Consider the following 17,741-nt stretch of genomic DNA (forward strand, 5'->3'; position numbering starts at 1 on the left):
TGGGGGGGAAATCCCTCCGGCGCCGGCCTAGCCCCTCAATGTTGGGGCTCGGCCCCCAAAGATGTGGAGCATTCCACACCTTTGGGCCGGCGCGATGCCCGTCTGATTGGCGCCATTTTGGGCGCCAGTCGGCGGACATCGCACCGTTGGGGGAGAATTTCGCCCGAGATGTTGGAAGTGGATAGGAGGTATGCAGAGGGTGTGGATCCAACACTGTTGGAAAAGAGGAAGACGTTGCAGGCGAGTTTTGACTGGCTGTCCACAAGGAAGTCTGTGCGCCAATTGAAGCAGGCAAGGGGAGCAATCTACGAGTATGGAGAGAAGGCAAGACGCATGCTGGCAGGTCAACTTCAGAGGGAGGCAGCGGCGAGGGAAATGGTTAAGGTGCGGGTTAGGATAGGAAAGTAGGTGGTGGCTCCAGATCAGATTAATAGGGTGTTTGAGGAGTTTTCCGACAGATTGTATAGGTCGGAACCACCTGGGGAGGATCGGGAGATGCAGTAATTCCTGGATGGTTTGGAATACCAGAGGTTGGGGGGAGGGGTCAGGGCACATATGGGAGGGGGCAATAGCAATAGCAGAGCAGGAGATATAAGATGCGATTGGGAGGATGCAGTCGGGGAAGGTAGCAGGGCCAGATGGGGTTCCGGTGGAGTATTCCAAGAAATTTAAAGATAAGTTGGCGCCGCCATCAACTTGGGGGGGATGTTTGAGGAGGCGACAGGGAAAGGGGCGTTGCCACAGACATTGGGGCAGGCATCGATCTCCCTGTTGCTCAAGAAAGAGAAGGATCCAACAGAATATGGATCGTATAGGCCCATATTACTTCTGAATGTGGACACAAAGGTGTTGGCGAAGGTATTAGCGTGTAGGTTGGAGGAGTGCCTCCCAAAGGTGATAGAAGATCAGACAGTGAAGGGGAGGCAGCTCTTTTCGAACATTAGGTGGGTACTGAACGTGGTTATAGCACCGGCGGAGGGGAGGGAGAAAGAGGTGGTTGTGGCATTGGACAACGAGAAGGCGTTTGACCAAGTAGAGCGGGGGTATACTGGAGAAGTTTGGGATTGAGCCACGATTTGTAGAGTGGATAAGGCTGCTGTACAGGGTGCGGGGATAAGTGTCCGCATGAATAACAGGAATTCAGGATAATTTGCTCTGCACCGTGGGACCAGACAGGGATGTCTTGTGTTGAGCCGTTGGCCTTCGCAGGTGCGGAAATGGAGGAAGAGTTGGGAGAGTGCATGGAGGAGGGGTTGTGGTGTGAGGTGCTCCAGTGGGTGAATGCCTCAACTTTGTGCGTGAGGTTGTGGCTGATACAACTGAAGGCGGTGTATAGGGCGCACCTCACAAAGATAAGGATTTCAAATTATATCGCCGTTCCTTCACAAGGCTTGGTCAAAAATCATGAACTCCATCCCTAACAGCATGGTGGGTGTACCTATGCCACATGGTTTGCAAAAGTTCAGTAAACTCACCAGCTTCTCAAGGGCAATTGGGAAAACACAAATATTGACCTTACCAACAACACATATCCCATGAAAGAAAAAAAAAAGTTTTGGGCATATCCTGCCCAGCAAAAAGTTAATTTAATCTTATTCTCAAATATTACTTGGTTTACCTGTCAAACCACTTTATTTCAAGGTTTCATATTTTTCAAATATCGCATATTCAGTACAGCAAATGTAAGGCATTTTGGTAGAAGAAAACATGGGGAGACAATATAGTCTGAATGATACAACTTTGAGGGCAGTACAGAAGCAGAGGGACCTTGAGGTTCAATTGCATAATTCTCTGGAGGTGGACAGGCAAGTTGATGCAGTTGTTAAGACTTATAGGATCCTTGGGTTTATAGAGGCAGAGAATATAAAATCAAGGAAGTGATGCTACACCTCTACAAATCATTGGCAAGACCACAATTCTGGGCACCTTATTTAAGGAAGGATGTTAAAGCTCTGGAGAGAGTGCAGAGACGACTTACTTGAATGATACCAGGAATGAGGAATTTTAAATACAAGGAAAGATTGGAGAAATTGGGCTTGTTCTCCTTGGAGCAGAGAAGATTAAGAGGCAACCTTATTGAGGTGTTCAAAATTATAAATAATTTTGACAGGATAAAGAAGGATATTCTGTTTGCTGTAGTTGGTATGTCAGTGACGAGGGGGGGGGGGGTCACAATTTTGACATGGTCAGCTTGGAGTGAGATGAGGAGAAACTTCTTTGCTCAGAGAGCTGGGGTTTGGAATGCGCTACCTGGGAGAGTGGTGGTGGTAGATTCCAAAAAAGAGCAGGATATATATTTGAAAAGGATTAATTTAGAGGGTTACAGAGATAGGGCTGGGTAATGGGACTAGCTCGGCAGCTCTTTTGGGAGCCAGTGCAGACAATGGGCAGAATGGCCTCCTTCTGTGCTGTAAATAACAAACATCTTCTAATCAAGATAAAACCACTCTTAAATCAGCATTTTGTGAAGTTTGGAGATTTTTTAGAGGTGTATTGTATAAATACTTTGAGCAGAGGCTATTGGAAACCACAATGTAGCTTGTGAAGATGTTGTGTCTCACTAACTTGATTCACTAACTTTGTAACTTCAAATTAGTCAATGAAGGAAGCTTGATTGATATTATGTATCTTAAGTATGACACAAGGTGTTACTCAATAATGCAGCAACACATCATAAGTGGTTTACTATGCTAAAGGCAACCGGCAAATGCCAGTTGTTATTGACAATACATTTCTCAGGTTTTGTTTTGAATGCTTTAAAAACATTTGAGTTCCTTGTCGAATTTATCGGCACATGGCCCAGATCAGAAGCAAATTTTCAACTTGATCAAGAAATGCAAGTGAATCTCCCAAGAGGGGAGGCTGTTTCATCACCTGAGAAACAGAACTACTGTGCACACATTCACAACTTTTACTGACATTCTACTGGTTCACACTATTAAAACTAAGAAGCAATGATATAATTCAAGAGGAGATTTGAGTGCATGATGCACACAAGAGTTATCAGTATCTTTTCATATACTAAATAGAATATTCTAGTATTCTAAATATTTGCAGCAGTTTGCATTGATGTGATTTTATTGAAAAACAGACATGTTTTTGCAACATACACGGCACATTAACTATTGCAGTTTTTTCAGGTCTACACTTTTTTTTCCAAAAGACCCGTTTAGTTCAACTTAAAGTGTGCCAATGTTTACATTAGAATAAATTTACTGTATGCATGTTCCAAGGACTTTTACTGCATATTGAAAAAGGGACAAAAAATGTGCAATTCTATTAGGATAAAAGATTGTATTTATAGTTGCCACTTGCAAAATGAGCACAGAATCTCAAGTTTTTCTGGTGTCCGTTTTGGTAACGGGGCTGGTTCTGCTGTTTGGAATAATTCATTAAACTGATCAGTATTTATTCGGAACATGTCTGGGGCTTATGCATCATATTCGGTAAAACCATGGGGTGGGATTCTCCCAGCCCGGGGCCGGGCCGGGCAAGCCCCGCAACCGGGCCACGCCCATCGGCGCCATTGATGTGGCACCGGTCGCGGGCCGCTGTACGAGGCCGGGCCACCGATTCTCCAGCCCGGATGGGCCGAACGGCCGCTCTAAAAAGGCAGAGTCCCACCGGCGCCATCCACACCTGATCGCAGCCGGCGGGAACTCTGCGCGCAGGGTTGGGGGTGGCCTATGGGGAAGGGGGGGGCCTCCGATGGGGCCTGGCCCGCGATTGGGGCCCACTGATCGGCTCCCCGGGCCTTTTTTCTTCCGCACCGGCCCCTGAACTCCCGCACCATGTTGCATCGGGGCCGGCGCATTGAGGGAGGCCGCCACTGCGCATGCGCAGATCCCGCTGCGTACAGTTGACGCCGGGATGGGAGGCTGGAGTGGCATGAACCGCTCCAGAGCCATGCTGGCCCCCCTGTAGGGGCCAGAATCAGTACTCCCAGCGGCCAGTTCACACCGTCCTAAAACTCGACGGCGTGGACACTCTGCCGCCGCATGGGAGAATCCCGCCCATGGACTCTTTGCATTGAATTTATAATAGACAATTTAGTAAAACATTCAGAAGTTAAACCATCCAGGATTTTTTTTGTTTTTTTAAAAAGCATGTGATTATCCAGCATCAACCAATTGCAATTAAAATATTTTCTGAAGTTGCTGCAATATTCTATGCACTTAATTCTGTGTTGGGGTTTGTTTTCACTCCCCCCTCCCAGAAAAATAGGACACTACTTTTATAAGTACTCTTCTCTCAAACGCTGCTCTAGTCAATAGGCAGATTATTTTCAGCCAATCTCACAGGACCACATTTCATTGTTTCACCAGGTGGCTCTATGCATATTAAACGCACATTTTCACATCCATCAGCACATTGCCTTGTCTTGCCTTCATTGGCTCAATTTCACATTATGCAGGTGTAATTGTCCAAGCTATGACCATACATCGTTGGTCTCAATAGTTCATAGTCAATATATCAAAGTGCATTTTCAGCATACACGTTACCAAACATTAACTGCATTCAGTTTAAAACTGCATATGATGAAGTCAACCAATTTATAGCCAACTTTCTTTTCAACCTCTAACCACAAACCTGGGGTGGAAAAGGGGGGGGGGGGGGGGGGGGGGGGGGTGGAACACGAGTTAGCACTGCTGCCTCAATGCCAAGGATCCAGATTTAATTCTGGCTTTGGGTGGCTGTACGTGTTGACGTGGCACTTTCTCACTATGTCTACATGGGTTTCCTCTGGGGGCTCAGATTTCCTCCTAGTCTAAAGAAGCGCAGGTTAGGTGGATTGGCTATGCTAAATTGCCCTTGTGTCCTGGGATGTGGAGGTTAATAAGAACTAGGAACAGGAGTAGGCCATCTGGCCCCTCGAGCCTGCTCCGCCATTCAATGAGATCATGGCTGATCTTTGTGGACTCAGCTCCACTCTCCGGCCCGTACACCATATCCCCGAATCCCTTTATTCTTTAGAAAGGGATCTATCTTTTTCTTAAAAATGTTTAAAGGAGCCTCAACTGCTTCACTGGGCAAGGAATTCCAGAGATTCACAACCCTTTGGGTGAAGAAGTTCCTCCTAAACTCGGTCCTAAATCTACTTCCCCTTATTTTGAGGCTATGCCCCCTAGTTCTGCTTTCCCCGACCAGTGGAAACAACCTGCCCACATCTATCCTATCTATTCCCTTCATAATTTTATATGTTTCAATAAGATCCCCCCACATCCTTCTAAACTCCAATGAGTACAGTCCCAGTCTACTCAACCTCGTCATAATCTAATCCCCTCAACTCTGGGATCAACCTAGTGAATTCTCCTCTGCACTCCCTCCAGTGCCAATATGTCCTTTCTGATGCAAGGGGATCAAAACTGAACACAATACTCCTGATGTGGCCTCACCAACACCGTATACAATTGCAGCATAACCTCCCTAGTCTTGAACTCCATCCCTCTAGCAATGAAAGACAAAACTCGATTAGCCTTCTTAATCACCTGTTGCACCTGCACACCAACTTTTTGCGACTCGTGCACCAGCACACCCAGGTCCCTCTGCACAGCAGCATGTTTTAACATCTTACCGTTTAAATAATGGATATTCTGCTGTTATTCCTCCCAAAATGGATAGTCTCACACTTGGCAACATTGAATTCCATCTGCCAGACCCTAGCCCATTCACCTAACCTATCCAAATCCTTCTGCAGATTAGATGGGGTTACGAGGATAGGGCGGGGGGGGGGGGGGGGGGGGGGGGATGGGCCTAGGTATGGGTGCTCTTTCAGAGGGTCAGTGCAGACTTGATGGACCAAATGGCCGCCTTCTGCACTGTAGGAACCTTTTGGATCGAAGGTCACAGGAAAGAGTTGAACAGAGGTACTGGCTCCCCAAGCAAACATGTTCTCTGTTGTTATATTTCACTACATTAGGGAAATTAGTAATTTTTCTCTCCAAAATCTAATCATGCAGATTTGGCAAGTCAATAACTACTTTTTTTTGTGTACCTGGTTCCTTCATAATGCTATTTATTCTTAGTTGCTTCCCGAGTTGGGAACACATCACCTCAATGCTGATGTCAAAAAAGCTGGAATATTGTAATACATGAACTAGAAAAGTAATTTCATCAAACTGTGGAAGAATACACAGATAAAAAAATATATATTTTATCGATTCCACAGATTTAAGAGAAACAAACTTAACCCTCAAATCGCTCAAACGTTTCATACTGAAAAAGCTGGGCTGTGAATATAACTTGTATAATTGTGCAGGCTTTGCTTTCAGTCCCTAATGAATAAGTCACAAGTTACAGTTCTGCATAATATGCCGCTGGCTAAAAAGGCTTTTCACACCGCTAAGCTACTTAATTACGCTTTGCTTTTCAGAAAAACAATCGGAGTCTGCCCATGCCAAAATTTACTAGTCACTGTAATTTCCCTAAACTGTGCAAACGTAAAACACCAACAGGTATAGTCGAATAATAATCACTTTTTGTCACAAGTAGGCTTCAATGAAGTTACCGTGAAAAGCCCCAGTCGCCACATTCCGGCGCCTGTTCAGAGAGACCGGTACAGGAATTGAACCCACGCTGCTGGCATTGTTCTGCATTGCAAGCCAGCTATTTAGCCCACTGTGCTGAACCAGCCCCGCTAAATCTGACAGTGCAGTCGATTAGAATAGTATCAAACTTGAAATGTACAGGTGAAATAACAAATTTTTATTAAGGTTACAGAATTTACATCATAGAAAGAGACCATTTGGCTCAACTGGTCATTTCTGATGTTTATGCTCATGTCTCCTTCCAATCCTCGGTCTCACCCTATCCGAAAAACCCATTATTTTTTTGCAGCTGTTTAATGTATCGATGCTAGCCATCTCAGTGCAAGGTTGGCTTTTTACATGGTGCAATCCCTTTAGAATTCACATATGGTCACAGGTGCGTGCATCTTAAAAGAAGCAATGAGGGTAAGAAGGGCACAAAATGTACTGTGGGTTGAATTCCCAACACTGGGACTAGTTTGGTATTCTCAACACTGGGACAGACTGTCTGGCAGCTGTATCCTTTGGGAATAATACAAAATCAAAACATTGTGGAAATAAATATGAAAATGGCCACATCTGAATCTGCACAGATGAGCTGAATGTCCACGCAAACAACTGAGATTAGGGTGCCATAGGAAAGAGAAAGAGAACACAATGTGAAAGAGAAAAGGCAGCAAAACTGCCCGACAGGGAGGAGATATCCCAGATTTCTCTCAGCCAGAGAGGCAGTATGTGCTACATAGTCCATCTGCCCAGGACCTGAATTCTCATTTGTCAGCGAGCTACTTCAATGCTTGGCCATAACTGCTTCTTAATTTGGAGAAGGGGGAGGATGGTGTTTAATGGACAGTTTCTGTCTATAACCCAGAACTCTCTGGGGGTGAGAGTAGTGGAAAAACAAGTCGGTGATACCGTCACTTAATTCCAATTGGGTGTGCATCACTTCTCAGCTTGGACTGGGAATAACTATGCCTGCGTACAAAACCAACCTTGGTAACAGTAGGATGGGAGCAAGGGGGAGAGGGGGGCGGGGGGGGAAAGAGTAAATTCAAATCACATACTTGATTAATGTGAAATTACTGATGTGGGAGTAAGTGGTGGTTATGGCCTTATTCTGGAATGAATAAATTATGTGTGTGTGAATTAGAGGCATTATGGATGATTGCCAAGAGCTATGAGCATAGGAAGATAGAAGTGTTGCAGTTTCAGAGATTCTGGAAGGCAGGAGAACAATTTTCACTGTCTCTAATGAGCTCTAAGAAAACTTAATACTGTTCACCGGAAGTTGAAGGTGATTTTGCACTTGGGTTCCTGAAAATATTGCTCTCATCTATTATTTGTTAGAAAAAAAGATTGCAACTGCAAAAAGCAATTCGGATTTGAATCCTATTCACACTCGAGTTTCAGACTAATTTAACTCCAAACTTAGTTGTGTTGGAGGGTCCCGGAACTCAAATATTGATTCTGTTTTTCTCTCAACACTGCTGCCAAACCTACCGGGACTTCCCAGCATTTATGCTTTAATTTCAGGTGTTCCGCAGGTATTTCGCAATACATTGTTTGGGTAAGCAGATCAAGTCAAATTTAGCAGTCTCATTATTAAAACCTTGTCATGTAAAAGTTAATTCAGTTATGTTTTCCACAATAGTCAGGACATTACACACCGTTGAGATTTTCCAGATAGTTAATACAATATTAATGCATGTCTAATCAAAAATGTTAAATTGGTAATCCTAAACTGGGTGTGGCTCTTGGACAGGTATTGACAATTCTTAAACTAAGCATTACCCCATGATCTCCAGATATGAAAATATCCACAATCTACTTGACTCATTGTTATTTATTACCTACCATCTTTCAGTGGTTCAATCTGGACCTAGATGGTCAGCAATAAAATCCAAACATTGCGGTGCCATTACCATTCTTGTGTTCATCACTATATTTATGCAACAATATTTATTCAGACCTAGTTAGTATAATTTAAGTTTTTTACCTAATCGTAAAGCAAAGGCAAAATGAAAACCCTAAGATTCCGAGTAATCCTGCTTAAAAGAAATTGATGCACAAGTTATCAATGAGTACTACGTAAAGACATAGTATGTTTTATTTAAGTGCAAACTCACAGGAAATATCTACTTTAATGTTTCAATTAAAAGAATACAGTGCTATGCACATTTTGTTACGGTCACCGTACCGCTGTTAGTAAACAACTGCATGCTCTACTGTGGTGCTTTCTTTACTGAAATCATAATTTATTACTGTTGAACAATCATATGCAAATTTTACACCCTCGAGTCAAATATACAGAACATACATTCATAGTGTCCAAATGCACTGAAGCAGCATTTCAGTGGCAGCTGATTGGCACTAGCGTGACAATATTGAAGAGCACAGAGCTTTCGTGTCCAAGTTAGGGTACATGAATCAGGAACGCAAAACAGTGTCACATCATCAGCTCACGGAGTCGACTATATGCCTTTTGGCAAATAAACCACTTCAATGTGAAGTAGCTTCATAGGGTTCAATAGTGGTTTTTGAACATTCTTCGCAACCAATTTAGTGCTGAGCTTACTGTTGACCACTCTCTGCAGTGCTGGTTTCGCAAACGTTTGAACAAACAAGAGGTTTATTATGGTGTTGTAAGCAGCTTGCAACTACTGATAGTCCTTGAAAAATTAAGTTCCTAGAAAACTGCATATACTTAGTACAGCCGCTCCAGGTAAGTCTCCACACACTGCAAAAAAAAAAAAAAAAAAAAAAAAAAATTTTCAACTTGTAAAAACTGTGCATGAAACAAGGCATGCTACTGTTACATTTACCAAATCTGGTACTTGTATCCAAAATTAATTGGAAGAAAGCTACACTTCACAATACAAATATTTCATGCAATATTCAATCTCATCCACTATATTAAGCTGTCATTCATTCAATATTAGCTGTCATTCATTCTGTCAAATAATGCACCTGACTAATATGATAGAGCAACTAGTATATGGTAGAGCAATTTAAAATTAAGATCTGAAATATCACACAATTAAACAAGTCATGGTGGCCTTAAAAAGAAAACTGGGGTAAAGAGCTTAATGATACATTCTTACTCCAATCTTCACATTTGGTGGTTATTAAAATGTCAACCCAACTGAAGTGTCAAGTCATGAGACGGTCAAACCTACAAAGCACACTACCATTTCTGGTACTCGGTATCTAGAAAAGGTTAAATGTTTTTCTACTTTCTCTGGGAAAGGAAGGAAAGACAATGAAACAGGGGATTCTTACGTGATCTTATGCCAATTGCCGGTGAGAATTAGGAAATGGGAATAGTTTTGTATCAATCCAGGAAAATTAGCAAAGACAGAGCCAAATGATTTCTTTCTATTCTATGTTTCATTCATCATGTGCCTAATATCGTGATTGGGAAAGGTGGGGTCGGCATACAGAAGACAAAATACAAACCTTTCTCCCTTATCCCTTTATAGATTGGGAACATTAACAATTTTCAGAAAGTTAACATATGAACACAAAATATAACATTATAAAATCCTGGAAATACATGACAATTGTAGTTTCTTTATATTCAGCAGTCAGATGAGGGGAAAGGAATTCAAAACACTGGCAAATGCAAATTTTGCAATAGAAATAACAGAGGCTATCAGCATCCACCACTACTATAAAGTGTAAATTTGACAGCAACCTCTGGTGTCTGCTCATGCGCAATTAAACACGAAAACCCCAAGTTGTGCTCCTCCACAGGCTGTGCTGCGAGTCCTCAGCACTTGAATTCATATCAGGATGTGATACTGTGATTTCATCAACTAAACGTGCCAGAAAAAAATTAGGGCTGGTGCATTCAGGTCTGAGTGAATTTTTAGTGAGAGACATCAGTCATAATTACTAAAAATAAACACTCTGGCACTGAAAGAAATACCTCCAGTCTTATTCCTTCAGATTTTAGGATTGGAGATGTAAAACAAATGTTTATTTTCAATTTTTTCCTGTCTCTTATAATGTTCTCTTTTAGTTTCATCTTTCTTTTGCAATCTTTTTCTTTTTGTACAGAATTTAAATTTAATTTAACATTCCTGGTTTAGACTGCAAGTCTGAGGATTCGTAAAGGTTAAAGAGCCTTGTCGTTTTTTCCCCTGTTCGATACAGACCTGTAAGAGAGGGCGATGTGCAGAAAATGGATCTCGAAAAGTGCACGATGCATGACGAACAGTTAGCCATGCCTTTGCCACTGATTACAAAATTTGGACCATGGTTTTGAGTGGAGGTGGGTGGGTGGTGGTATTGAGTAATCAAAGAGAAGAAATACTTAAATAGTTCCTACCTTAGCTACTTTTCCAGTAGACCCAGGAACTGAAGATAAATGAAAGCCTTGTTCCCGTAATTGTCGTAACTGTTCTTTCAAAGCCTTAATGTTTCTAGAACAAATATTTCAATACTAGTATTTCAAGCTGTCAGGAAAATCATCAGTGCTTAAGTTTCAGAGATATCATACTTCTAAAAAATATGAAATACAACATGATTACCTACTCCTCAAATAGATCACTCGATTAATCTTTCACTAGATTCTAATTTGGGGGAGGGGAGTTAACGACTGTACGTTTGCCACACAATATAATTAGACAAACTGGTGGAGTAAACAATTTGATTGTTAGTCTGTGTCATTTGATGACTACAACAAAGAAAATCAGCAAATTTTCAGTAATCAATACAATAATTATGTCCTTGCTCTGTGCACCAAACTCAGTACATCTAATTGCAGCCCAGATGATGACTAGTCAAAGGGTTCACAACAGTTTTCTACACCTCTGCTCAGGAATCTGATGAGACTAGGACAAAATGAAAGACCAGCAAAGACTGGGTCATCGATTATATTCCAGGCTTGAGTTCGAAAGATTTTTGATCTACAACAAAGTTGAGAGTTATGGAGGCAGAGGTTTTTTTTAAATTTAGAGTACGCAATTCTTTTTTTTTTTTCCAATTAAGGGGCAGTTTAGCTTGGCCAATCCACCTAGCCATCACATCATTGGGTTGTGCGGGTGAGACCCACGCAAACACAGGGAAAATGGACAAACTCCACAAGGACGGTGACACAGGGCCGGGATCGAACCCGGGTCCTCGCGCCGTGAGGCAGCACTGCTAAGCACTGTGCCACTGTGATACCCGAGGCAGAGTTAAGGCCTCAATCTTATCGAATTGTGGAGCAGGCTTGGGGGTTCTGTAGCCACCTAAAGTGGCCAACTCCCGATTTAAAATGGTGAACGGCAAAGGCTGATGGGAAAATCAGCCAACAAGCCAGAAACCAGCGGCTGCAGGTTTGCTATGTATTTACCTCTGCAAAAACCAGACAACATCGATACCAGCGACCATCAGCATAACAAAGTAACAGCCATCTGCATACTGATGAGCAATCCCCGGGAACAATAAGTAACATTTTTGACACACAAAGCAAAGCCAGACTCCTCGGTGCCAGCAGGAGCCAACACAAAGGAGGTGAACGAGCACCTCAAAACCGCACATCGATCAGGGAACCGCTCCAGTATTGGAGAAAATTGAACCAAGCGATTGGGACAAAGTCCAATCACTTGGGACCAGGTACAGGGTCCACCCCGAAAGGCGGGAAGCCCCTGGGGACTATAAGAGTTAAGCCCCAAGTTCAAATCGCTCTTCAGCTCCCCTTCACTCTCTTCTTCCTGCCCGGGTCACCCAGCAACACGAACCAACATTGACCGTGACCGGTGCAGTGACTCCAGTGATCACTGAAACCAGTAAGTCTTAATTCAACGCTCGCTACGAGATAGGCGCTCCTAGCAATCCGTACCAACTTCGAATCCCGCAGACTCAGAACCCGAACGAAAGGCCATTTGTTCCCCTGACCTGGTGGGCCAGTCCAAAGTTAAGTATAGGCCTGTTAGTTGTAGAAGTAGCTTAGACGTAGAATTTGTGCATGAGTAGCGATTACTGTGTATAATAAATGTGCTTTGAACCTCGTGGCGATATCATAAAGCTACCTGGCGACTCGAGAGCAAAGGTAATAAAACAGAGCAATTGAACCAAGAAGAAAATCAGCAACACTATTTGGCGACGCTGGTGGGACCCAATCTAGAAGTGGAAAACCACTCCGGGAGAACCCAGAATTTGAATTAGAGATCCAATTGGAAACAGAAAACCACAAGTGTTCAAGCAGTTCTGATCAATACTCATAATTCGAAAGTGTGTGTATGCATGCGTAACTAACTCAGTTTTCCATCGATTAACAATCTTTAATCCATGCTAACTTATTCCCCCGCCAAATCCCATTAACCCTAATTTTTAGGGTGATAGGGTAAAACTGATAGATTTTTTTGTTGCGACAAAACTGTCGGAAGTTTGTATTTCGGAAAGTAGCAAAAGCCGTACCCGTATTTACAGCACCGCCTTAATACCCCTGTCCCAAATTTGAAGAGCAGCATTCGGATTAATACCCCTGTCCCAAATTTGAAGAGCAGCATTCTGATAGGAAAGATGGCAATGCAGCGCCTAATGAACCCAGCGCAATTTGCAGTCGCAGCGACCAGCAGCAGTAGAGTGGGACAATGTCCCATTTGGGAGGAAGAGATCAGGAAATATCTCAAAGGGAAAGGATGGCTCCTTTGGAATGAATTCTGTGACAACGAGGAATCAGGCCCCGGGAGTATAGGACATACTTGGTGGGAGAACCGGAGCGAGATCCACAAAAAGAGCTTCGGGAAAGCTCACAAGCCGATGGCAATCATGTCCTGCTTGGCACAATTGCGAGGCACAGAGGAGGTTGTTAGGACGCTCCGGAAAGAAGTTGAGGACATACATCGAATGAGTAAGGTCGATGTAAGAGAGGTAGAAAAGGAGAATTTGGAATTGAGAAGGAAGTTGGCAACAAAAGATGGAGAGGTGGAGGATGCCAAAAGGGCACACCAGTCTTGTCTGGTGCACTTAAGCAGCTTCCAGTCTCAATACGAAAAGGCCTATCAGGACACGCAACGTCCAGTCCTGGTACGTGAAGAAACAGAAAAGCAGGTAGAGGCATTACAGAGACAGTGTAGTGACCTAAAGGCAGCATTAAGAGCACTCCATGCTGCCACCACAGAACAAAGACAAAGCACATCAGATCACGCAAAGTGCCAGAAGCAGATTGCAGAGCTGCAATCGCTGCTTTCAGTTCAGAACGGCTTCCAGGAAACCTTTAGAGCGAAATTAGATCAGGAAGACGGCCCTGATTGGGAAGAATTGAATGAGACAGCGCAGAGATATGCTCAGGGAACATGTGCGCAGGGAAAGCCACAAAAGAGGAAAGCGCCCCAACCCCCCACAGAGAAGATAGTTCAAGCTCCAATGAACCCAGTCACCACCCACCGCACAGCCACATCGGACGATGCGGAATTTCTATACTCCAATTACGGGACGCGTGCAATAAGATCTCACCGTTCCTCCCCACCTCAGACCCCCACTACTTCTTTGCCACAGTAAAACATCAGGCGACCATGTATGGCCTGGATGAGCGAGAGCACGTAAAGCTCACAGTTTTAAGTTTAGACCCTTCAGTAGCAGCAGCCCTTCCCGACCCAGAGAACGTAGGAGGGGGCACCCTTGCAGAAATGCATACTGCGATCCTGGATGCGATCGGGTATAACCGGGGTGACCCCCTAGATGGCCTCAACAAATGTAGGCAAAAGAAATCAGAGCACCCCACAGCGTTTGCTGGAAGCCTGTGGATCCACTTTGCAGCAGTCTTTGGAGACTTAGACCGTGCCCATTTGTCCCCAGACAACATGGCCAAATGGACCTGCACCCTTATCTCCCATGCTACAGAAACAGGACAGAAAGCTTGCGCGAGTTATGATCCCTCAGAGGAGGCCCATAACGAGAAGTGGGTAGTGAAAAGATTGTCCCGCGCTTGGGAGCAATCTATACAAAGTAAACCCGCAGTCAAGAATCTCGAGGAAAAGCAGGCCGGCGCAGATCTGCAGGCAGTAAAAACACACCAGAACCCCGCATGGGTGAATGAGGGAAAGAACAGCCCCCCCACCCAAGTCACAGGAGTGTTACAACTGCGGACAGTTGGGACACTTCGCAAGAGAGTGCAATGCCCCTAAAATGCCACAGAGAGCCCAGCAGACGGGCACTCTGATTAAGAAAAAGACAGAGCCCATTCATAGCGTCAGCACCTGTTCAAATCAGACGGACTTGACCGGAACGGACTGACTGTGTACGGGCTCCCCCAGTTGGGTCTGCGACACCCTTTGGGATAGGTGTGTACGACCGATAGTTGCAGCGAAAATTCGGGGACAGCCCATAGAATTTCTCTGGGACACAGGAGGGTCCCGCACCACGATAAATTCCTCCACCCTGTTTCAAAAAGACACGTGGCCCACTAAAGCCACTATCACCCTGAGCGGCTTTACAGGCCACTCACAGCAGGGACACATCACAGCCCCTGTACCCATTCAAATCGGTAATATTACCACCAAGCACCCCGTAGTTTTAGTTGACCTACCCCACACAGCAGAGCACATTCTGGGAATCGATTTCATGAATTTCCATAATCTTTCATTTGATCCAGTCAACCAGTGTGTCTGGAAGATGGCAAAATTAGCAAGAGCTCCCGCAACGCTCAACATAGGAGAGTACACGAACAAAATTAGCGCAGTAGGCGAATTTTGGTTCAACCCGACCACGCTTAGTACGGACAAGCAGGTTCAGGCAGTTCTGCAAAAGAACAGGGCAGCATTCGCGACCCACAAGCAGGACTCTGGACAGATGCCTGGCTCCGTAAAAATAACTGGACCTGACCCTAGCCCCCAAAACAGTATGGATTTCCCCAAGAGGCAGAGGGAGAAATCTCCATGGTAATAGAAAGCTTATTAGAGCAGGGCGTACTTAGATCAGTAGCCTCCACTACTAATGCCCCGATTTGGCCAGTGAGAAAGCCCGATGGATCATGGCGACTGACCATCGATTACCGGGAACTCAACAAAGTCACCCCCGCAGCAGCCCCCACAGTAGCAACAAGTCCCGAGACCATGCTCAAGCAGGGACTCAATTCCCGATTCTTTACGGTTTTGGACGTCAATAATGGATTCTGATCCATTCCATTGGCAAAGGCGTGCCAGTACAAATTTGCCTTCACCTTTGAAGCACAGCAGTACACGTGGACATGCCTGCCACAAGGATCCCACAACTCTCCCTCCATTTTCCACCGACAGCTGACAAATGGTTTAGCCAAATTCTCTTGCCCCGAATGTCTGGTTCAGTACGTAGACGGCCTACTACTGCAGACAGACACCAAGGAAGAGCAAATTGAGCTTCTGTCCGAGCTCCTGGAACTCTTACACTCAATCGGTTGTAAAGTCAACCGCAAAAAGGCCCAGATTTTGGAAGATAAGGTGATATATTTGGTAACAATTATCACACATGGTAAACGGGAGATCGAGCATAAAAGGATTGACTTGATTGCCAAATTGCCCCTTCCCCAGAACGTTTCAGCCCTCCGGTCATTTTTGGGACTAGTTGGCTACTGCCGAAACCACATTGACGGTTTCGCCAGCAAGGTAGCACCCCTCTCAGACCTCCTAAAGAAAGGAGCCCCCTGGGAATGGCTTCCGCAGCATACGGATGCTGTGGACTCTTTAAAACAGGCACTCATAGCAGCCCCCGCACTACAAGTTCCAGACCCGCTTTCCCCTTACGCCATAGAGGTAGCGACCACAGACCGCACCTTTTCGGCCGTGCTCCTCCAAGAACGGCATGAACAGTTAATGCCCATAGCTTACGCCTCCAGAATTTTAGATGCTGTGGAGCAGGGATTTTCAGCCTGTGAGAGGCACCTGCTCGCAGTATTTTGTGCAATGCAGTATTTTTCATATATTACCGGACTGAACCCCATTACAATTCTCACCGAACACACCCCCACCCAACTTTTACTGGATGGACAACTCAAGGACAGTACAGTCAGCCAGATTAGAGCAGCTAGATGGACCCTTCTATTGCAGGGACGGGACATCACTGTTAAAAGGACAAAGACACACACCTTTTTAGCTGACAACTTACAGTACCCAGGAACCCCACATGAATGCGAAATTCTCTCCACACCACGACACAGGCCCCTTTATTGCTAAGACACCCCCCAGAAAGATGGGTAGTTCAACCCAGAGCCCCCAGCACACGGACCCATGTGAGCCCATAAAGATCTATGTGGATAGATCTTCCACAGTCTTGGATGGGAAGCGCATAACAGGTTGCGGTATCTATGTCGAGGAAGCGCAGGGACACGCCCTCGAAGAAATATCGATAAAACTGCCAGGCCACTTAGGCACGCAGGCAGCAGAGCTCGGGGCCGTCGCGTATATAGTGGAACACCCAGATTCCTTCCCCAGCCCAGCAGACATATACTCGGACAGCCTCTATGTCTGCAACAGCCTCATGGAGTTTCTGCCCCTGTGGAAAGCAAGAGGATTTGTTTCCGCAGATGGAAAACCCCTCCCCTCAGCCCCATTGCTCCGTCACATTTTAGAGCGAGCACAGAACAGGACTTTTGGGATAGTCAAGGTTGGTAGTCACCATCGTTCCTCCCCCCCTGGAAATGTGAAAGCCGACGCACAGGCTAAAGCAGGTTCCTGGCATAGATACTGTTGGACACCCCCCCCGAAAGCGCACCAGTGAGTGCAGTTCAGGTCTCACAGACAAAGATCGAGGATCAAGCAGAGACCCAGAAGCAGGACAGCAATCTCAGGGAGATTGTAAAAGGAAACCATCCAGCACCCTATGAGAGGTTCAGAAATGCACTGACCACACCTGACGGTGTGGTGTTAAAATACACCCTTTATCTGGTTCCTGACCAGGACAGGAATCAACTGATTTGTTTGTTCCATGACGGTCATGGACATCAGGGAATCGATCCCACTACAGCCCATCTCAAGCAGCTTTGTTGGTGACCAAATTTAAAGGAAGATGGAAACCATTACATCGAGAATTGTCTTATCTGTGCCCAGAATAATCCGGACAGATATGCCAAAAAGGCTCAACTTAGCCACACCCGACCCCTTAATGGCCCCTGGACTAACCCCCAGATTGATTTTATAGGACTATTGCCCCCTTGCAGGAATGGCTATAAATATGTACTTGTGGTAATTGACACATTTACGAAATGGGTGGAAGCATTCCCAGCCCACACAAACATGGCAAAAACCACAG

General features: G+C 44.9%; 1 protein-coding gene and 1 long non-coding RNA gene across 2 annotated transcripts in view; one reads left to right on the forward strand and one right to left on the reverse strand.

The window, feature by feature from the left end:
* LOC140396407 (uncharacterized) overlaps positions 1-17,741 on the forward strand; it is a 50,350-nt gene that overhangs the window by 22,025 nt on the left and 10,584 nt on the right. The window lies entirely within an intron of this gene.
* The window catches only part of katnbl1 (katanin p80 subunit B-like 1), a 51,449-nt gene continuing 42,306 nt past the window's right edge, over positions 8,599-17,741 (reverse strand). Inside the window, exons 9-10 of the mRNA XM_072484984.1 lie at positions 10,858-10,951; positions 8,599-9,264 (exon numbers count right to left, since the gene is read on the reverse strand). Coding sequence (XP_072341085.1) covers positions 9,232-9,264; positions 10,858-10,951 — 127 coding nt within the window. The 3' untranslated portion in view covers positions 8,599-9,231. The remainder of the gene's footprint in view (positions 9,265-10,857; positions 10,952-17,741) is intronic.

The sequence above is a fragment of the Scyliorhinus torazame genome, chromosome 2 (genome assembly GCF_047496885.1).
Source record: "Scyliorhinus torazame isolate Kashiwa2021f chromosome 2, sScyTor2.1, whole genome shotgun sequence".
NCBI classification, from domain to species: domain Eukaryota; kingdom Metazoa; phylum Chordata; class Chondrichthyes; order Carcharhiniformes; family Scyliorhinidae; genus Scyliorhinus; species Scyliorhinus torazame.